This window comes from Lemur catta, chromosome 2 (assembly GCF_020740605.2).
Source record: "Lemur catta isolate mLemCat1 chromosome 2, mLemCat1.pri, whole genome shotgun sequence".
In the NCBI taxonomy this organism is placed as follows: domain Eukaryota; kingdom Metazoa; phylum Chordata; class Mammalia; order Primates; family Lemuridae; genus Lemur; species Lemur catta.
In genome coordinates, this window is record NC_059129.1 from 17,565,991 (window position 1) to 17,588,100 (window position 22,110).

Below are 22,110 nucleotides of genomic sequence, written 5' to 3' on the forward strand. Positions count from 1 at the left end.
GTAGTCCAGTGGGCTCACTGCCCAAGCCAACAACTAGCTGACCACGAGACGTCTGCATGAGGCCACCTGCACACGAGCAAGTCCCACCAAGATCAGCCGAGCCCGGCCCAGACGAGCAACTCACCCAGCTGATCGGGAGAGTGTTTGTTTTAAACTGTTGAGTTTGGGAATGGTTTGCCACGCGGTATTATTTGTGGTACTAGATAACTGATCTAAACAACCCAATGCCTGGCATGGAATTACGCTCAATAAATATTTGCAGCACAAATGAATCAATAAATGAGAAAAAGGAAAACATTCACCTTATTTGGTCACTTAATAATCACCAAGCACACCAAGCACCACGTTTGACAAATATTTGTTGGATGAATGAGCAAAGAGTGACAGGTCCTATTATGCATGGGGCAGGAGCGGTGTATAATCAAGCAAGATCCTTTGTCTTTGAAGGGTTTCAAAGAATATCTCCCAGGGCGCACTGGAGGGAGAGTTGTAGCGTTTAGTCTACAAGGGAGCTGAAGCTTGAATCTGTCTTGACCAGGAGCGTTAGGCTGGCCAAGGCCAGGCCATCTGTGTGAGAGCACGAGGAAGTACTGAAGGAGAAGGGTCTTGCAACAGCAGGAGGGAGGACTCAGCCCTGGCTGTGAGGCTCTGGGCCTGACCCTCAGGTCAGCTTTATACAGCTTCCAGAACCCTCTACCACCCCTAACTCCACCTCTCCAGGCGTCTGTAAGCCCCATGGCTGCATTTCTCAGACTGTGGCTGTCATCTACCTCTGAGTGCTCTGGAAAGCTCATGAAATGCAGAATCCCAGATCTGACTCCAGAATTATGGTATTGAAATCTCCAGAGGAGGGATCCAAGAACCTGTATTTTAAAGAAGTCCCACACTGTCTGCAGGGGTCCTTGGACACAGTACCACAGAAGGGTGACCTGTGCCATTACCAGCAGGTGAACGGCAGATTAGAACAAATGGCTTCTGGGACAGAGAGGAGAACAGGGAGGATAGCTTGAGATGTTCAGTTGCCTTATCTAATCCTCACTACCCCCTTGGGAGGTAGATTATCATACCCATTTCACAGAGGAGAACACTGAGGCTCAGAGAGATAGTACATATCCCAGTCAGCCTGACTTTGTGTCAGGGGCGTCTTGCTTGCACCCCCAAAGGAACCCACTTAATAAAACATCTTGTATTTTGCTCCCAGTCTCCCCACAAGGTCATTTCAGACACACATGCTCCTTGCTGAGGCAGTAAGGGTCACGCCGAAGTGACGTGAAAGCACAGAATACTTAAGCAAGCAGCCCTCCGCCAGGAAGATCCAGGTGGGATCCGTAGAAGAGCCAGGATGTGGGAGGTTTTCTCATCTAGCTCTAAGCAATTGAAGTAAATTAAACGTCTCTTTCATGGCCAAGCTAAATGTTGTTTTCAAGTTTGGAGTTTTGTTTGTATGTATATATTTGAAATAAATTTGATAATTAAGCCACAAATGTTCCCAGCACACTTGGGTATATTTAAATTACAGGCATCTGATCAAATGGAGAAAAATCACAAATATGGGCATAAATGATGCCTCTTTTTCTTCAGTGCCTTTTGCAGCACTCAAATGGGTCTGTCAGCTTAATGGCCAATTCCAAGGCTGCCAGGAATGGGGGAGAGGAGGTTGGCAAAGAGATGACAGGAAGTGAAACCCCGCGGTGAAAAGTTGTGGTTCTTTTCTTTTAAGAAAACATTTCATCTGTGCCTGTAATCCATCACAACAAGCCAGTTTTGAAAACAAAAACAAGCTGGCAAAAGGGTTGTTTGTCTCTGCCTAGCTGGCAGCACTCCATGTACACTGCCAGCAGACAGAGCCCCATTCCTGCTCATTGTGGGAAAGGGCTTCTGGATTCAGGGGGTCCTGGGTTCGAATCTCCTTTGGCCCTTACTGTGGGGCCTGTCTAGGCAAGCTGGGGTCTGGTGTTCACTTTGCTGTAGTCTCTGAATAGTAACAGCCCATCCATTGTCAAAAAACCAAATTCAGATTTAGTAAAGAGACTTTTATTTGAAAGGATTATTGCAAAGGGAGAAAGGGACTATCGCAACAGAGAGAATGCTGTGGCCATAGGGTTAGACAAAAAAAGCTTTTCTCTTTAGGGAAAACAGGCTGCAAAGAACCAGGAAGCGGGATGAAGGGTGGCATGATGGATAGTAGGTCAGAGAGTATCTTACCCCAGGCCTGTTCTCAGGGGGGGCTGTCTGCTGGCTCAGGCTAAGGGTGGGCCAAAGTTCAGGGGCCTGGAGGAAGGAGAAAATCTTAACCAAAGTTTGGTTAACAAACATTTTGTAACAATGGATTAGCGAGACTATTGCCAAACTCAGGTTCAGCTGCCACCGCAGAATCAAACACAAGAGGAGAGGCCAGTGTTGGTAAAGTGGTTTATTCAAGTGCGGGCAGTCCGAGGAGATGGCCGATTATCGTCTCAAAGACCATCTCAACTCCTCTGCTACTGCGCAACTTATAAAGGGAAGGGGTACAGGAACTCATGGCAGAAAACAAGCTTTGTGATGGTCAGCAGCAAACAACAGGTGTCTGGTGGATCTTGTTACCAGCAGTGTGAGGTTGGCCTATTCTGGACTCTTGATCTGGTTTTCCTCAAAATCACTTTCTAATCTTGTGCCTAGAAGCTGTGTAAGCAAGCAGCAGGTTAATTATAAACTTTCAAGACAGAATAAGCCAAAAACAGACTGGAAGAAAAATGGCTTCCCTTTCACTAGCCGAGCCATAAAGCCTAACAGTCCTTGGGTTGTGCTTATAGGACAAGCAGTTCAGCTAATCACTTATGTGACAAAGAATGGGAATATGGAGGTCTCTGTCTCGTCTTGTCTTAGGTAAACAAGCAAAGCATCCTAAGTCTTATCTCAGTCCTACATGGGAGGGTGGTGTTTTGCAGTGAGCTGTCTTCCCCAGGACACAAAAGGGTATGAAGAATTCCTTTTACCTCCACTGTTTTCCAGGGGCACAGAGTTCAGGTAAAATTCAACATTGTCACCACTCGAGGGAGGTAACCTAGTGTGGCATGTAAGCATGTAGACTCAGGACCTGTGACTGCTGTGTTCAAACACCAGCATCCTCTATGAGCCTGGGGTTATGAGACCTTTCCCTGCTTTACTTCCTCCCTCCCTCAATTGGAGATGATCATGATCATTATAATAGTTAGCTACGATTTAATATGTTTAAAGTGCTTTAACACATTAACTAAAATCCACTAATCTGTTAAACGGGCCTTGAGCAAGCTAGTTTCCTACTCAGACTCCAAATCCAGTATGACATAACATTCTCTTGCTGCTGTTCAATGCTGCAAAAGTCCTGCATATTTCGACACCACAGGAAGAGTGTGTTCAAAACACAGAGGTCCCACTGAGCCCTGCAGCTCTCAGCACCAAGGTGGAGGTGGCAGAAGCAAGCCCCCTGGCCACTTGCCTGCCACTCGGCATTGCAACTCAGGCCCATCTCACCCGAATGGCCCTGCATGCCGCACTTGCTCGTGGGTCCAAATTCTGGATCTGTTGACTTTCCAAAAGTACAAGTAGGTGCCACTTTATTTCACCGAGCCTCAGTTTACCTCTCTGTTGTTAGGTTTAAATAATTCACCCTCCCTAAACTTCCATTCAAATGTCCTATAAAACCCACCGTTCTCCCCTTCCTAGGGGTGTATTAGGCACATAGTTTTTTGCCAGACCCCTAGGGAGATAAAAGAATGAAATGCAACAGGGGAACTTACTTTCCTTATCCCTCCCAATTGTTTGAAAAGAATTGATTTACTCCCCCCAGAAAAACCCTCTATAAAATCCAAGGCTCTCCCATTTTCTCTCGTGGACCACTTTTTCGGCCTCCACCCATCTGCACCCAGATGCTCAAAATAAACAGCAATTTGCTACACATGAGGCTTCCTGTGTGTCTCCCTCTCTGCTCCGGGCCTAACATCTGTAAAACAGGGAGAACTAATAATCGTACTTGCAGGGATTAGGTTAAATGGTGGACGTAAACTGCTCTGCCCATCACGGGGTGGCACAAGACACAGAGGGAACAGGCCAGCCCCTGGGTCGCCTCCACCCTCCCGCCTTAAAAATGGAAGCGGGGGCGGGGCCGCTGCATCAGTCACTCGGCGCTCCTCAGGCACGCGATCAGACGAGCGCTGAGAGATCGATACTCGTGCTAGCCTGACGCCTCAAGAGCGGACACTCCAAGTTCTGCGACCAAACGCAACTAGTCGTCGCCAGCTCCGAAGCGACTTGACACCGTCCGAACGCGAGAGGTCAGTTTGAGCAGCTCGAGTGGGCGGGACTCGAGTGGAGGGACCCGGCTGTGAGGGAGGGACGGCGCAGGCGTCACGTTAAGAGGCAAAGAGCGAAGAGGACAGCGTCGCGCCTGCGCCTTGGGAAGCCCGAGGTCGGCTCGAGCCAGCGCATGCGCCTTGAGAACGCAGCTCGGGCCGCCTTCCATCTCTGCGGCACTACCCAACAGAGGAAAGGCCCTGCGCTTGCGCAGTGCTCTTCTCATGGGAGTCGTTTTGCGCATATGTGAGGCTGGTCCCGCGGCAGTCTGTTGTGCGCTTGCGCAGTTGTAGGTGTCGTGTGGGTGCGATTATAGTGCGTTTGTGTGTTTTTAATGTTCCTGCTGTGTTTGTGTCCACCGTTGGTGACTAGCCGTTGCCCCCGGGCTGCGTGGCCTTTGTCGTCGGCCTGCAGCCGTGGAGCCGGCGGTCCCGAATGTGAGCCGCGAGAAACGCAGCCCCGGAAGGCGCTGGAAGGGAAAGGGCCCGAGCCCTCGGGCGGGAGGCTGGCGTGGGGTGCGCGGGGACCCGGTGGGGCCGCCCGAAGGAAGGGTGTTTGTAGCTCGGTGTGCGTTAACGCTGAGCTTCGGTGTCGCGTTTCCCAGCAAAAGTGGCTCACCGTGCTCAGAACTGTTGAATGGAAGCCCAGGGTCAGGATGTGGGCAGGTGTTGGGGCCCCATCGGCGGCCCAGACCCCAGACTGACTGTATGGCCCTTAGAGAGCCAGAGGGACCCTTGTGTGGTTGAATAAAGATTCCTGGGAAACGTTCCAAATCTCTCTGAAAAGTTTTGCGAAGCTCTTGAGTTTGCACAAGTTCCGGGGGGTACTGCAGTGAAATTGAAGAAATTACAAAACTGTGGGCAGCCTGTTCCCAGAGGCCAGATACAGGCGGATCCATCCCGGAATCCCCTTTGGGAGGCACCCGCATGGCCAGCACGGTGCTTTCAGAGTGGCCAACCTGAGAGCCTCTGAACCATGGTGAGGGTCTTGGGGAGGCCGTTTCCCCCAGTCAGCTTAAGGACTACCCAGGGAGGTGCTTTAGAGGGGCTGATGTTTAAAAATAACTTAAGAGAATCCCGGGCTAACGGTGAATGGCTTCCTAGAAGGCGATATAGTACAGCCACCAGGAAGCCACTTTGGCTGTTTACTAACAGCAAATCGAAGGCCAGTTTGCATGGTGAACTCTGGGTGGTGAACGTGCAAAGTCCAGGCCTGAGTCCGTTCAGGCTGTTCTCTGCAGCCTTTACTTGGCTCCTTTGTGTTTTTAATATGACCAACAAGAAGCCTTTTTTATAAGGCTTATCTTAGGCCCATTTATAAAGCCAAGACAAAAACCACCCAGAGGTTAGCTGTACCTCTGGTACAAACTTTATCTGACCACATTTCCAAGATCATTTCACATATCAACAGACAAGCTATTATGTAAGGAGCTTTTAGGGGCTGAATTAAGTCCACTGAGAAAAGCTGTTTTGTGCATCCTATACCTGATCTCCTGCTGGCTGGTGTCATGAGGCTAGTGCATGTGGCACTTTGGAAAGCCACTTTGCAAAGCCAGGACACAAGACCACACAGGCTGTTTCTATATCTGACACTCCTCACCCCCTTCAAAAAAAGCCTATGACCAACAAGAGCCCTTTTAAGGCCAACACCTGTTGAGTTCTGGGAGACCGGCTTGTAAAGTGAACGTACAAGGCCACTCAGACTTTTTCACATGGCCTATGTGTAGGTGTCAGTTTGCCTGGAATAGCCCCAATTTTTTGCTTTTCCAGGCATAAATATTAATTAATATAGTATCCTGGTTTAGAGGATACATAGTTAACCCACCTACACCTGACTACTAGAAGGCTGTTTTTACAACTTAGAATGAACCCTTTCATGTGGCGCTCTGGGAGGCCAATTTAAAAGCCAGTCTACGGTGCCACTGTGAAAGACTGTCGCACATCTTACTCTTCTTTTTTTTTTCCTCTTGCAAAAAACTGGCAAATCACGCATCTTATTCTTGACTGCCTCCTCTGGAAGGCTGTTTGTTTAATATAACCTTTTATAAAAGGCAGTTCACTGGGGAGTTCTGTGAAGCCAATCAATAAAGCAAGGCCATGAGGCCACCCAGGTTGGTCTCTTCTTCCGGAAAACTGCTTGATACAACTATCAAGAAGCCTTTTTCTCAGACCAGTCCGTGGGGGACGCTGGAAGGCTGATTTGTAAAGCCCAAGGCCAGTCATTAAAGGCAGTTTCGTGTCGTCTGCACTTGACCTTGCCAGGAAGGCCATCTCAGATGGCGCCCTCTCAGACGGCCGGTCCTGTGAAGGCTGCTGCTCGCAGCGCACATGAGGCCAGCACCCCTGGAGGACCCTTTGACACAGCCAGCGAGGAAGTGTTTCCCGCAGCCAGACTAAGGCTCCGTCTCCGGTGAGGCCATTTCGCGGTTATGGGTACAACAAACAGAACACTTCCATGGTAGTGTAAAGAAACTGTGGAAAACTGGTTTGTAAAACTAAGACAAAATCCAGTTTCATCTGGCCTCAGACAAGCCCCAATCTATAGGGAGGCCCGTTTTTAAAATGGATCACAATGCCACTCTGGAAGATGTTTCATACACTAGGATCGGCACCTCTCCTGAAGGCTGATGTGGCAACTAATTTAAAAGGCCAAATCATGAGAGATTCAGGGAAGCCTGTGGAACCAGGCCAGAAGACCGATGGTGGCCAGCATACCACTTCATTGGGGAAGGTTTCTTCATGCTGCAAACACAAGGCCTCGGAGGAGCTTAGTGAGGCCTTTTGGGAGGCCGTTTCACGTGGCTCATACAGAGGCAATTTCAAAAGCCATTTTGAAAGCAAACTCATAGCTGTCCTGAAGCTCCCATCTCTGGAAGGTTGTCATGCAGTGTCAACATACCCAGATACCCCAGGATAGTCTTCCCATCTCAGGGTCCTCATTATTTTTTTTTTTTTTTTGAGACAGAGTCTCACTCTTGCCTGGACTAGAGTGCCATGGCGTCAGCCTAGCTCACAGCAACCTCAAACTCCTGGGCTCAAGCAATCCTCCTGCCTCAGCCTCCCAAGTAGCTGGGACTACAGGCATGCACCACCATGCCCGGCTAATTTTTTCTATATATATTTTTAGTTTTCCATATAATTTTTCTATTTTTAGTAGAGATGGGGTCTTGCTCTTGCTCAGGCTGGTCTCGAACTCCTGAGCCCAAACAATCCACCCGCCTCGGCCTCCCAGAGTGCTAGGATTACAGGTGTGAGCCACCGCACCCAGCCCTGGGTCCCCATTCTTAATAACATCTGCAAAGTCCCTTTGGACATGTTAGGTAACATATTCACAGGTTCTGGGGATTAGGATGTGGGTGTCTTTGGGGGGCTATTATTAGGAATAATAATAATAGAAGTGACTGTATTAGGGCAGGCTAACTGCTGTAACAAAAACCACCAACACCTGGCAGCTAAACACAGTACAAGTTTATTTTTTGCTCGGGGAGCATACCAGCATGGGTATTCCTGGTTGGGTGGCCTCTTCGGGCAGCTCTTCCCCAAGTAGCAACTTCCTTTCCTCTTGTGGCTCTGTCGTCCCCTAGAGCCTCAGAGTCCCTCACTTCCAGCCAGTGGGTAAGGGAAGTAAGTGGAGGATCGTGTAGGAGGTGGGAGGTGTTTATCAGCCAGGCCTGGAAGTGGCAGACATCACTGCCGTCCCCATGAGCTAGAACTTGGAAGGGTCACATTGCATTGCAAGTGAGACCTCAGACCTTATTTAAGAAGAAGTCTCTAGGGAAACCCAAAGACACCAGGGGAGGCTAAAACACAGAGGAAATTTTAATATTCAATTCCTACGGCTACAGCAAACAGTAAACAAGGCCTAACTCCTAGCAAGTGAGACTGGAAAATGTAGTCTAACTGTGTACCCAGGAAGAGAACAAAGATTTTGGTGAACATAGCGCAAACCACATGGGGCCCACCATCTGTTTTTGTAAATAAAGTTTTATTGGAACACAACCATGTCCATTTGTTTACATATGGTGTATGGCTGTTTTCACGCTACAATGGCAAAGTAGTAGTGAGAGTGACTATATGGCCTGCAAAGCCTAAAATATTTAATATCTGGCCTTTTCCAGAAAAAGTTTGCTGACCCCTAGCATAGAACATTCTCTGCAAAAGTATGATGGTCCCTATCTTTTAGCACCAAATGACACAGGGGATGTAACCGCCGTTGGGATAATACCTAGATCAGAGTAGCACAAATGGATCATCGTAACTGTGAGCAGTAGAGCCCATTCACGTCTTAGCACTTACTCCTCAGGAATGGCTGCCATCCGTATATGATACCCAGGCCACCAACTATGACATTGTTCCTTTTTGTGTAGGTTTTATGTATTTCCAGGTTTCTTCCTGGGAAGTTTAGGTAGCATTCCTGCAATACCTTTATTGAGTGCTTAGTATAAGCCTGACTCTGCTTTTAGGCTCTAGGAAAACAGAGAGAAATAAGACCTGTTCTTGCCCTGGAGGAGCCCAGGGTCTGGTGTTAGAGACACACGTGTGAGTGGGTATTTGCAGTACATGGTGACGAGTGCTGTAAGAGAAGCTCAAGGGCTGTGGGAACACAAAACATGGTCTGAGAGTCTTGGCATATTTGACATAGGGGGTCATTTAAGGTGGGCTTTAAAGGGTGGGTAGGAGTTTGCCAGGCATAGGAGGAGTATTGGAGGCATTCCAGAGAAGGACAGTACGTGGCGTTTCTCTCTGAAGAAACATTCATCCAAGGCTCACTGAGTGCCAGGTATTGTGCCAGGCCCTGAAGATACAGCGGTGACCCCAGATAGATGCGGGCCCTGCCCTGCCCTCACGGAGCCTCTGCCTGGCAGAGAAGACCACTGTTGAAACGCTGTTACAGATGAGATGTGGGGGCTGTGCCTGGTCTCGAACTCCTGTTTCTTCCCCCTGCAGGGACTCGCCCAGCCGAGCTGGCAGTGGACCAGATGGGTGAAGCCACCCACCATCCTGGAGACCCCCTGGCAGGAGCGGGTGCCCTCTGGGAGGCCCTCAGGGCCCTCCTGCCAGACACTAAAGAAGAACTGAAGCTGGACCTCAGCGAGAAAGTGGAGAGGAGTGTGGTGATGTTGCTGCAGCAGGCCACCGAGCTCTTCTACGAGGGCAGCAGGGACGAGTGTCTGCAGACGAGCGAGGCGATCCTGGACTACTCCTGGGAGAAGCTCAACACGGGGCCATGGCAGGACGTGGACAAAGACTGGCGACGGGTCTACGCCTTCGGCTGCCTTCTCAAAGCCCTTTGTCTCTGCCGGGTGCCTGGGGATGCCGCCACCGTGGCTGCAGCCCTGAGGGTCTGTGACATGGGCTTGCTGATGGGGGCGGCCATCCTTGGGGACATCCTCCTTAAAGTCGCTGCCATCCTCCAGACACACCGCTCTGGAAAAAGGCCTGCCCACAGCTCAACCCAGGAGCAGCCCAGCACGAAGGTATCTGGGCGAGATTGTTACCGAGCACACCAACAATCCGACACCCCTGTTCTGGAAACAGCGAGTCGGCTCTCCCCTGGGGCGAGGCCGCACGGCATGCAACCCCGCTCGCTGAAAATAGCATCTGTATTGATTTTGGAAATGGAGCAACTCTATCCATCTTGTAAAAAAAAAGAAAAAATCTTTTTTCAGTTTCTGCAAAAGCCATGCTCTTTCGGGAGAGAGGGAGGGGGGGAGCTTTGTGGTTCCCGAGAGAAAGAGCTTAGAGGGATTGTGTGGGCGAGAGCCGCAGCCAGCTGTTCCTTTCAGCTTTTCCTTGGTCTGCTTGTTGAATATCACCCAGGCAAGGTGATGCTTTCTGGCTGCCCCGTCCCTGTGCTGCTGAGTTTAGATGAGACGCTACGGCTAGCTGAGTTCTGTTCACAGGGCCACTCTGTCCTGCCCCTCGGGTCCTGCTGGTATGTGAGTGCGTGTGCCAACGAGCACCCGCCAGCCCCAGAGCATGGTTTGCTCAGAAGCTTCCAGTCCCGGGGCTGACACGCAGGCCTCACTCAAAACACCCCCGGGCAAGTCACCAACCTCCTTTGAGCCTCAGTTTCCTCATCCGAAAAATGGCAGTTAGTGTACTGACCTCCAGAGAGAAAAGACCAAGAATGTGCTAGATGCCGGGTGATGGAATTATGGGGTGTTTCTGACCTTTTTCTAAATGTTTTCCTGTGTTTTCAGAATTTGCTACAATGAATATTATTTTTATATAAGAAAAAATGCAAATGGATGTCATTCAACAGACATGCATGTAACCAAAATTAAAGGAAATTCTACAAACAGGGAAGAGAAATTTTCAGCAAATCTGTCAGAGAGTGAATATATCTCTATTATGTAAGGAATTATATAAATCAATAGGGAAAAAAACCTGAGTCCCTGGAGAGAGACCAGGAACACGAACAGAGTATTTGCGAGAAGGAAATAGATCTGTTAAACAAACCTGCGGGAAAATGTTCAACCTCACCTCTGGTTAAAAATATAAAAGAGATGCAAATAGCAAAATCAGTGAGCCAGCCATTTTTAGCTATTCAATTAGCAAACGAGGTTTTAGATGATACCGCTGTTGCCAAGCGTACCATGATGCTAAGGGCACGATGGTGCGTTGGTTGAACTTTTACAGGGCGGGACAGACACACAGAGGGACAAATATCTGTTTCCTTTGACCCAGGGATTGTACTGCCATCCCCGACCAAGTCTGTCCCAAGAGAATACGGAGGCAGCTTCATGCCCAAGGTGGTCCTGTTGGTGTGGGGTGGTGTGTTAATAGCAACAGGGACTCTGGAGTCAGCCTGCCTGGGTTCAAAGTCCCACAGTGCCACCCGCTGCGTGTGACACAGGCAAGTGTCTTGGCCTCCCTGTGCCTCTAAGAGGGGTGTCTACCCAGCAGCTTTTCCGAGCACCAGCCATGGCCCGGATGTGCCAGGCTGAGCATACGGCACAGAACAGCCCCGGACCTGCCCTCCTGGAGCTTACGTTCCAGGGAGGCGGTAGAAGAATTTCTTCTCTCGGGTGGTGCGAGGTCGGGGAGGCTGCTTCCGACAGGATGGCCAGGCCTGTTTGAAGAAATGGCAGAATTTATGGCCGAATTTCTGGGAAAAGAATATATTACTTTTATAATTGAACAAACACCTTTAAGGAAATGGTAAAGCAAAGAAGCACCTTGAGCTCCTAATGGGCAAATAGTAGTAGCAGCAGTAATAGTGATAAATGCCGTCTGATGTGATTAATGACACCAAAGCTGTCCCACCACCGAAGCAAATTCCCAGTGGAATGCCTCTGATTTCGACTTTCTGAAGTTGTTGCCATTTTGTTTTGTTTTGATTTGAAACAGAAAGCAAAGAATGACCCCGGTTCGATCCCAGATCTGAAGTTAGAAAGAGCAGTGCCCCGGCTTCGCTGTCCGTCCCTCGAGCATTTCCGGAAACACTTTTTGGTCCCACAGAGGCCTGTGATCCTGGAAGGTGTGGCTGACCACTGGCCGTGCATGAAGAAGTGGAGGTGGGTGGTCACCGGAGGGCGGAGAGGTCCCCAGGGCTCCCTGAATTTCTCCTCCCACCGTCCCCAAGTCAGTCCAACGTGCAGACACGGCAGTACCAGCCCTTAAGGTTGGTTGCCAAGGGGTTAAACAAGAATTAAAAGCAAGGCCTCTGAATTTATGCCAGAGGTTGTAAGACTCTCCCTTCTACAGCTAGCTTGCCCTAAGCTGTTCCTTAATGAGTCCCTAAGTGGCAGTCTTAGGGTAAGTCTATTATGCAATTTTGCAGGATCTTAGGAATTCCCTGGGCCTGCACCAGGCCCTGCGGCTAAGCTGGGAAGTAACCTGAGAGACAGCCCCTTCCTCCCATGGCTTCTTGTGCTAGATTTACAGCTGGGAGATGTGACCAGGCAGCTGGAAAGTGGCCGTGGTGCCGCAGCTATGCCTCGTTTTGGAAACAGGTGTTTCTCGAGGAAGGTGGACGAGTCAGGCTGACCTGGAGGAGTTTAGAGGAGGGAGGGGCTGCCACCGGGCTTGTGTGTGGAGGGATTCCAACCGACTGCAGGCCCCGTCCCCACAGCAAGCCTTCGTTCTACTGCGGACCAGGCGCCAGGACAGGCACTCGCCATGTTCTATGTCACCTGATCCCCCCCTGGTTCCCACGGGACAGGGACTCAGAGAGGTTGAGTGACTTGCTGAAGGTCCCCTGGTCTGTAACCGATGAGGCTTGGAGTTTGGAGCCCACGTGCTTCACCCCTGGGCTGCCCACTGTTTGCTCACAGAAGGTTGCCCAGTCGGGAACAACATGAGCAGAGAGAGAAGCTAGGAGGCTCCTGGCCAGCAGGGAAATAGAGCGGCCGGCAGCCCAGATACACTGGATCGACCTGCAGAGCTACGCAGCGCTCTGTATTAGCCCTAGACCTCAGGCAGGTGACTGCACCTCTCTGTGCCGGGGTTTCCTCATCTGTGAAGTGGGGGTAACATCAGTCTCTACGCCATGAGGTGTTATGAGGATTGAGGGGAGCCACAGGGAGAACACACTTAGCACCATCTCCAGCAAGTGTCAGCAGTGACAGTGCGTTTGTCTCTCATAGTTTGGAGTATATCCAAGAGGTCGCTGGCTGCCGCACCGTCCCGGTGGAAGTGGGTTCCAGGTACACAGACGAGGAGTGGTCCCAGACGCTCATGACCGTCAGCGAGTTCATCAGCAAGTACATCGTGAACGAGGTGTGTTGCGGGCTCCTTCCCCTAATGCCCACGGGGGAGAGCGTGGCGCGTCTGGGCAGATCCCTCCGTGCGTTGCAGTGTGAGTCTGTGGTCAGTGGGACGGCCAGGCCGCCAGGCAGGCCAGACGGGGACTCACTTCCGGTTCCCTTTTTCTGGTACAATTCAGTGGTATTTAGCATATTCATAAGATTATGCAACCATTGCCACTATCTAATTCCAGAACATTTTCATCATCCCAGAAGCAACCCCACACTCATTCATGATCCTTTCCCATTTGCTCTGCCCCCATCCCCGGGCAACCCGTGATCCGCCTTCCGTTTCTGTGGATTTGTGAGTTCTGCACATTTCATGTAGACGGAGTCATGCAACAGGCGGCTTTCTGTGTCTGGCTTCTTTCACTTCCCACGGTGTTATCCAGGTTCACCCTGCCGTGGCATGTGTCCGGGCGTCGTTCCCCTTTACGGCAGGGCAGTGCTCCCTCGTGTGGGTCACCACGTTCTGTCCGTCCCTCGTGGATCACTCGAGTTGTTTCCACTCTTCGGTTCGTGTGAAAAGTGCTGCCGTGAACGCTCTCGTGCGAGTGCTTCTGTGGACGCACATTTCATTTCTTCCGGGCGTGTGCTGGGAGTGGCATCGCCAGGTCACACGGCAACCCCCGTGTTTAACTTTTTGAAGCACCAGCCGCCAGCCTGATTCCCAGAGCAGCAGCACCGCTTTAGCATTCCCGATCCTTGACAGGGTGGCGGGTGGCTTCCTCCTCCTGAGAGCCGGGGCGGGGTGTGGAGATGGTTGAACCGTCCCGTGGGCTGAGACCAGCGGAGCCTGTAGCGGGGGCACAGACCCCCAGGGGGATGGGTCTCTGGCCCATCACAGCGCGAGAGTGGGTGTAGGTGCTCTGCGGACTTTTACACACTCCCCTGGCAGCCCCGGGCCCAGGAAGGTTCTGATCGGATTTAATCGTGGAATTGCCACAGAGTCCAGATCAGCGACCGTGCTAGCTAGGAGTTGCCCCATCAGCCTTGTCAGCATCGTAACCTGGAGCCCCTGCCCCTCAGCCCTCTCAGCCTGACTCCCCCTCCTCTGTCAGTGCTCACAGGCAGCTCTCCCTGCAGCCCCGCGCACTCCTCCCCTAACCTGTCCCCTCTGCTCAGCCCACTGTTACCTGGAGGCCCGGGAGAGGAACCCCTGGCTGGAGGTGCCATGTCCACCTATGCCTTTAGGGATAAACCTGGCTGGGAAGGCCCTGGCTGTCGCCCCCTGCAGGAAAAGCCGGGCTCCCAGAGCGGGGATGCCTAGCCAGAGGGGCGTGCACAGAACAGGGGACGGTGGCTGTGGCGTCCAGCAGCACAGCACTGAGTGGGCTCTGTCCCCTGCTGCTGCGGCCGTGGCTGGTTACTTGGCCTCTCCCATCCTCAGTGTCGTGTCTCTGGGTTAGTTAGTCGGAGGTTGTTATGCCTAATCCATCACATCGTCATGAGGATTACAACAGGTAAAGGTCGCAGCACGGCCTGGCCAGCCCGCGGTTAACGTCCCCATGCAGGAAATCTGTGAGGGTGGCGATTGCGGCAGAGCGGGCTGTGCCGGTGCTCAGCACAGGGGCTCGCGTGTTGTGAAGCGTCAGGGACGTTCTGGAATGAAGGAGAGGGCGGAAACCCAGAAAGCCTCTGGGGAACCCTAGAGAGGGACCTTCGTCTCCCTTCAAGCTGTTTTACCTCAGAGCTCATCAAAGGGGAGAGCTGCTCAGAGGCCTGTCCGCTCTGGAAACTCAGCTTTGGGGCCCTCTTTGTAAGGACGCGTCCTCTCATCCACTGAGGGGCAAACGATTCCACAAAAGCATAACACCCAGTGCAGGCAAAGATGTAGGAAGACGGGTACTCACGTCGATTGTTGGTGAGAGTACAAATGATCGAACTTTGTGGAAAATAGCCTAGCAGAGCTATTGAAATCTAAAATATGCATGCCCTTGACTCAATTTTTCTACTTTTGGAAGCCTATACTACATAAATATGAGGACCCATATATTAGGCTGTTTACTGAGATGCTTTGGCAAAACAACCGGAATGTCCACCAATAGGGAGATAGTTGAATTAATAATGATGTGTCCTGTTGGGGGAACCTTATGTAGCCCTCAAAAGAATGGGTCAGATATGTATGCATTGACCTGAAGAGATATTCATGGTATATCATTAAATGAAAAAAGCAAATTGCAAAGTAATACATATAGTATGATCCCATTAAAAACAGACCCTCATGTGTCTGCAGCCCCTTCATTTTTCATTTGAGGGGACAGCCTCAGGGGCCAGGGTGACTCACTCAGGGCACCCCGGGTGGCAGGGGCAGTGCCAGATCCTGAGTCTCCTGCCCTGCAGCCCAGCCCTGCCCCTGAGGGTGCTGGTCACGTCTGCCCTGGATCAGAGGAGGGGACCACGTAGGATGGAGTTGGAGGGCCGTCCTCTGGTGGCAGGCTGGGGCCGGGCTAGGGCTGGGGCGGGAACATGCCAGAGGGCATCTGTCATGACTAACAGGCTTTCCCTGTCACCTCTGGTTCTCCTCCTGTGGATTAGCCAAAGGACATCGGCTACCTTGCTCAGCATCAGCTCTTTGACCAGGTAAGTCTGAGCTACGCTTCTCTGTCCTTCCCCCACCCCTCACCCCACCCAGGCTCTGACACGAGAGGGCAGGAGCTGAGGGGGGAGGTAGCAGGTGAGGCCTGCGAAGTAGGCAGGGCCTGGATGACAAAGGGTCGTTTTCTTGACGCGACAAAAAATGCAGGGGCTTGTCCGTGCTCTGAGGATCACTGGCCGCTGTTCAGGGATGACTCGAAGGGGGTGGCTGTGGCAGAGGGAGACGGGCCCTCTGCTGCAGTGGCCCAAGGAGAGGTAATGCCCGGGCAGGTGCCGTGTTCACGGCACATGAGAACTGCTGGCCCCTGGACCTGGGTGGACATGTGGGCTGGAGGGGAAGGGGGCAGTCAGGGTGACTCCTAGATTCAAGACCCAAAACTCTTGATAGATGAAGCTGGGGAAGCCAGGAGGGACGTGTCTGGTGTGGTCTTGGCCAGGCCTGAGACCCCCATGGTGGGGCACAGCAGGGCTGCCCCTTCCGGCTGGTAGCACAGACTCTACAAAGGCCCAAGCCCCACTGGCAACCATTTTCGTACCTCTGAGGCTTCAGAAATGCCCCTGGGCCCACCATGGTCTTGTGCAGAAACCAGACGGCTTGGGGGGTGAGGGCTGGGGGCCCACTCTGGTGGGTTCAACCCTGGAGGTAAACCATGGTGCCTGCTGAGGGTTCTGAGCCCTTGGTTCTTTCCACAGAAGGCCAGGCCGCCAGCGCCCCACCCCAGCTGTACCTCCAAGATCACCCCATGCTCGAGACTTAGGGGAAGCTGTCTCACCCCACTGCCTTTCTCACCAGGCGGAGGCTGTGCCCAGCCTGTTTCTGCCCGCGTGGAAACAAATGCTCTGTGCCCACCCTGGGCTTCTAAAAGTAGGAAGCCAAGAATCCATGTGTTTGTTGTAGGAACTCTCTCAAAAAGATGTTGGGGTGCCTGGGGCGTGGGGAGCTGGGGAGGGAAGCGGGGGGTACGGAAACACTAGCAGGACAGAGTGGCTGCTGTTCTCCCACACCGACTTGTCCTCCGTGTTCATCACCGCAGACCCCTGCTGGTGGCCGAGACAGGGGAGCCCACGCGTGCCCTGTGTCCCTCCGTGAGCCCTGGCCTCATCCCTGAGGCCCCTAGCTCCTCCTGGAGCCACACTGGTCACCGAGGAGCCCGGCCCCTTCCCCGCTGAGCTAGGCTGCGTGTCCCCTGTGAGACGCGTCCACGTTGCCACGCGCCGAGTAGCTGCAGCACCCGGTGCCCCCGGCAGCCCTGCCCGGGAGCGTCCCTGTCACCACATCCTCACCACCGCAAGGCCTTATCGCATTTTCAGTCTTCACTTATTTGATTAGTGGGAAACAGTGACTCATTGTTGATTTAATTTGGGTTTATTTGCTAATGAGACTGAAGCCCTTCCTTATATGTAATTTGTTTTTCTGTATTATCTGGTTGTTCTTTGATTATGTGTCATTTATGTATCAAGATCTTAGCACTTTCCGTATTAGTTGGTAGGAAGTCTGTATATTAATCCCTCATTCAAGTAAGTTCCCTGGTTTGTTGGTCTTTATAGTCATTAATTTATATAAAATGTACGAGTTGTGATTTCTTTACCATTAGTAAATTTTGGAAGATATTCCTCTCCGGAGATTTAGTAAGTATTCAGTCTCATTTCTTTTTTTCTTGTTTAGAGACAGGGTCTCACTCTGTTGCCCAGGCTGGAGTGCAGTGGCCAGATGGTAACTTATTGTAACCTCGAATTCCTGGGCTCAAGTGATCCTCCTGCCCTCAGTCTCCTGACTAGCTAAGACTAGAGGTACCCCCCATCACACCTGGCTAATTTTCTAATTTTTTGTAGAGGCAGGGTCTTGCTATGTTGCCCAGGCTGACCTCGAACTCCCAGCCTCAAGCAATCCTGCCTTAGCCTCCCAAAGGGATCACATGTGTGAGCCACCAGGCCTGGCCTCAATCCCATTTTCTTTTCGTTTTTCTTCAATTTGATTTTTTTAAATACGTTTAACTCTTTAGAAAATGACAGGGTGGCTTATTTTTAAGTATAAAGCACTGGTAAGGGTTTTTTTTTTTTTCAAAGGAAACAAAATTATAACTCTTCCCTACTGATACTTGTTTTTTAAATTGTTTTTAAAATTCCTATCCACTAAAATATGCGTATGGCTGTAGCGTGTATCTGAGTCCTCTGTCAGATAGACAGGTGACTCCGGTCTGGTATGTTGCAGGCTGGTCTCAACCTCCCCTGTCTGCTCTGACACCCACAGATCCCGGAGTTGAGGCAGGACATCAGCATCCCCGACTACTGCTGCCTGGGCGACGGGGAGGAGGAAGAGATCACCATTAATGCCTGGTTTGGTCCCCAAGGCACCGTCTCCCCACTCCATCAGGATCCACAGCAGAACTTCCTGGCCCAGGTCTTCTCCCTGCTCCTGGCCCAGCCGAGTGCTGGCCATACATCACCTACCTTTAAATACCAGGCTCCTGAAAAATAAGAGCCACTGAAAGGAATGTAGACAAAAATAAAAACTGAGAAATGGTGCCAGGCCTGGGGTAAGACCCTCTCTCCAGTCAGGGCTGCTTCCAGAAGTGGCTTCTTGGACCGCACTCACCCTGAGGTCCCCAGGCAGAGGAGCGTTCTCAGGAGACGGAGAAGCGCCTGGCACGGCGCCCCAGGTCGCCCCCTGCCCTCCCCCTGCCCGCCATCCATCCGGACCAGCTTCCGAATAGGGAGGGCCGGCGGGGAAGGAGCTTTCTCAGCCACCGGATGGTCTTGCTGAGACCTGGGCAGAGACGCAGATGCGTTTGCCGCAAGGGGAGGGGCCTCTCCCCACTGTTGTAAGACCACCTTGCTTTTCGTAGGCAGAGAGAGCGGTTTGATAAATAACATTCTAGCCCAGCCAACCCGTCCAAAGACGCAGTGCAGTAGAGAGGCCAGGAGCTGGGCTTCGGGAGCCAGCCTGCCTGGCACGGACACCAGCTCTGTCACCTGTCAGCTGTGTGAGCTTGGGCAGTTCATTTAGCCTGTCTGCCTCAGTTTCCTCACCTGTGAAATGGGGATGAAGATAAACCACCCCAGAGGGTTGCCGTGAGGCTTGAACAAGTTAATATACAGGAAGCGCATAAACAGTGCTTGGCACATTAAGTGCTGCATTATTGTTGGCTCTGCTAGGGAAGTTACTGATTTGTAAAATATTCGGAAGGAAAACATACACTGGGAACTCTAAGCATGTGTGTGGTGGGGAAGGGTGGGCTGGGTGCGGGGAACAGCATGTGGAAAGGCGCAGGGGTGAGGGAGGGTGTGGGGTCCGGGGACCTGCAGACCAGCACGGGCAGCAGCAGACGGGGAGGCCGCCAGGCGACTGATGGGGTCTCTCTCTTCCCAGGTGCTAGGGAGGAAATATGTCCGGCTGTACTCGCCGCAGGAGTCAGAGGCTTTGTATCCTCACGATACACACCTGCTTGATAACACGAGCCAGGTGGGCATGTGGCACCCAGCATGACGTTGCAGACCCTCCCCGCCTCCCCCAGCTGTCCCTGGAGACCATGGCTCCTTTTGCTTTTCTTCAGGTCGACGTGGAGAACCCCGACGTAGAGAAGTTCCCCAAGTTTACCGAGGCCCCGTTCCAGTCCTGCGTCCTGTCCCCGGGAGAGATCCTGTTTATCCCAGTTAAATACTGGCACTACGTGCGGGCTCTGGACCTGAGTTTCTCCGTCAGCTTTTGGTGGTCATAGCCAGGGTGAGGGCTGAAAGGACCCAAGAGGCAAACAGCCGTCACCAATTCAGTCGTCCCCTGCTCTGCCCAATTTGGGCAGAAGTCTCGAAGTCTAGGCACAAGCACAACTGAACCTGTGCCCTGAGGAAGCCGTCCCTGCCCAGGGGGCTGGGCTGCGTCACGGGGCAGGCGCAGAGCGTGCAGAGCCCCGGAAGGACGTCCCGGGCACATGAGGCTGCAGCGTCGGAAGGCCTAACAGGTCTAGCAGGCGGGCGGTCCGTGCAGGGATGCGACACAGGCTCTGGCGCGAGCTGCTGCCCTTAAACCCAGCCTCGCTGCTTAACTGCTGTATGATTTGGCCAAGACACCTCACTCCACTGTGCCCGTGTCTCCATCTGGAAAGGAGGGCTCAGGAGGTGGCGCGTGTGCGGCAGCAGCGCCCTGCTGCTGCGGGAACCTTAGCTGCTGTTGCTAATCCCGTTACTGACCCTCACATCCTTCCTCACCGTGACTGAGCCTATGGGACGCTGCAGCCCACAGACACTGGAGGGAGGGGCCACAGCAGGGGGAGGGGAGAGTCCTCACTGGCATGCTCAGGAGCTCCCCGCCGCCACCGCTGGGTGGTGGCACCCTCATGTCATCTCATTACTGACAGTTAACCTGCCTGCAGAGGCACATGTAGGTCTCTGGCTAGATGAATTTTCCACTGTGCACACACCCAGTAGCGGGTTCCCCAGTGAAGAAACAGGACCATCGCCAGCACCTAGAACCCCCCTCATCCCCTTCTAGATGCTGTCCCCCAGGAGTAACTACTCTTTGGGGGAGGCTTAGGCCAGGGAGAGACCCGGGCTTGGGCATCTGTAAACTTGGTTGTAAACAAAACACACTGGTTTGTTTTGTTTATGTTTTGGCTATTAAGACTTTCGCCAGCCCTTTGCCTAAAGCCAGGCATGTCCGCCACAGCGGGAAGCCCCTCCCCACTGGATGGGAGAACCACAGATCAGACATTTCTACAGTGTTCTCTGGAGTTCCACAACATCCATCACACCAAGTGACCGTGAGGTGAAGAGTAATTCCTTCCAAACCAAGCACAAAAGAAGACATTTAGAACCTAATGAAGCTAAATATATATATATATTATGACTGGCTAATGCTCAAAGATACACAAATTGAAACAAAGATACCTACCAAATTGGCCAGAATCTTTCCAGCTCTCACACCCAGCGTAGCAGAGGGTGGGATGTCCTGCTGGTGCAAGTTCAGCCCGGCTGGAGTTTTGTAAAAACCCAGAACCTTGAACATTCGTGCATACCTTGGGGTCTCGTGACCCCACTGCTGGAAACCCGTCCTAAGGAGATAGCAGGAAGACGGGCAAGGATGCACGTGCAGGATGTCATCGTGGCACCATCTGTAATAACAAGAAACTGGAGACATCCTGAATCGTGCTGGTAAGAAACGGCCCATCAGTGCGAAGGAATATTATTTTGCTTTGAATACTTCGAAGTCTTAAAGTCATGAAGAAATGCTGTGTCATGTTGAGTAAAACTACATTCAGATGCTACCTGCATGTGTGTGTGCCATGTACACACATGACCACACGGGTGTATATATGTGTGTGTCCCAAAGAAAATGCTCCAAATAAATTGTGGGTATGTTTAGGCCAATAGTAAGACTGTGGATGTTTGATTCTCTTTAATATTTCTTTCTCTATAATATCAAATGTTTTCCAATTACACAAGCAGGAAAAAATAATTTTATGTTAAAAATCATTTGTTCCAGCAAAATTTCCTTGCTGCCTGTTGCGGGCAGCACAGGAGGTACCAGGGAGAGAGCAGGACGTACCCCCAGAGGTCGGGGAGCACTCAGCCCTTGGCGGGAGATGGCTCGTCCCTGGTGATCACATCCCTGGGTGTGGGAAATGCTACAGGACGGGAAGCCGTGTGAGGTGGCCACGCTAAGTGGGAGGAAGGGTGGGACGAGGGAAGTAGAGGCCAGAGCTGGATCTGGAAGGATGTGCAGGGATTGCCAGCAAGATGGAGTGGGCCTTGTGGCAGACGGAACTGCATGGAGAGCGGGGACCGCTGGAGCCCAGGGTAGGTGAGAGATGTGGTAAAAGATGCAATTAAATATGCAACAGGAGTAGACTGCAGGCCCCTGAGGCCAGGCGGGCTAGGACTCCCTTGGTTGTGATAGAAATCCAGCTTAAACTAGTTCAAGCAAAAACAAATGAAACACATACACTGGCTCCCATAGCAGGAAGGGTGCCGGGGGTGCTCCCAGAACTGCAGGTGCTGCAGGGGGAGCCCAGGCTTCAGGCCCCCACCCAGCTCCTCTCCCTCTCTGGCTACGCACTCATGTCTGCCTGGCTTCATTCTCTCCCCTTTCAAAACCAGGCCTTCTCCCCAGGGGGCTCAACTCTGTATCTTTGAAGGACCTGCAGCTTGTCCTTCAGCCCAGTCAAGAAACCCCAAGGAAGATTCCGGTTGGCCAGGCCAGGGCCCTCTGCCCACCTCTGGTGCAACCCAGAGCCACTGGAACGGCTGCTGTGCCTGGCACCGGGCTGCACGCCCACCCTGGGCACCTGAACAAGGGGGTGGGCAGGTGGTGGTAGGCAGCTGGAACCCCAGCCACTAATGCCCTCCATGCCCAGGCCAAGCAATTTGACCTTCATCACATAGGTCTGGGGGCCTCAGCGTTTGAGCAAAGATCATCAGAATCCACATTTTCGAAAGCTAGCTGTTGGCATGGGGGA

At 52.1% G+C, this 22,110-nt stretch overlaps 1 protein-coding gene across 2 annotated transcripts; it reads left to right on the forward strand.

The window, feature by feature from the left end:
* Positions 1–4,146: 4,146 nt before the first annotated feature.
* KDM8 (lysine demethylase 8) lies at positions 4,147–21,012 on the forward strand. Of its 2 annotated transcripts, XM_045542832.1 has the most exons (8): positions 4,147–4,292; positions 9,258–9,787; positions 11,664–11,830; positions 12,902–13,034; positions 15,599–15,643; positions 17,910–18,059; positions 19,029–19,121; positions 19,213–21,012. In XM_045542832.1, the coding sequence occupies exons 2-8, from the start codon at positions 9,290–9,292 to the stop codon at positions 19,375–19,377; spliced, it is 1,251 nt and encodes a 416-aa protein (XP_045398788.1). In that variant the 5' UTR covers positions 4,147–4,292; positions 9,258–9,289; the 3' UTR covers positions 19,378–21,012. The 2 variants fall into 2 exon arrangements, with proteins under 2 accessions (XP_045398788.1, XP_045398789.1); XM_045542833.1 differs by lacking the exon at positions 15,599–15,643.
* Positions 21,013–22,110: the final 1,098 nt, after the last annotated feature.

What these genes read in the sequence shown, in the direction of transcription:
- KDM8 (XM_045542832.1), top strand. Translation starts at nt 9,290, where the DNA reads ATGGGTGAAGCCACCCACCATCCTGGAGACCCCCTGGCAGGAGCGGGT. An exon ending in AGCATCAGCTCTTTGACCAG is followed by an intron (nt 15,644 to 17,909) that starts GTAAGTCTGAGC and finishes TGACACCCACAG; the next exon opens with ATCCCGGAGTTGAGGCAGGA. An exon ending in TGCTTGATAACACGAGCCAG is followed by an intron (nt 19,122 to 19,212) that starts GTGGGCATGTGG and finishes GCTTTTCTTCAG; the next exon opens with GTCGACGTGGAGAACCCCGA.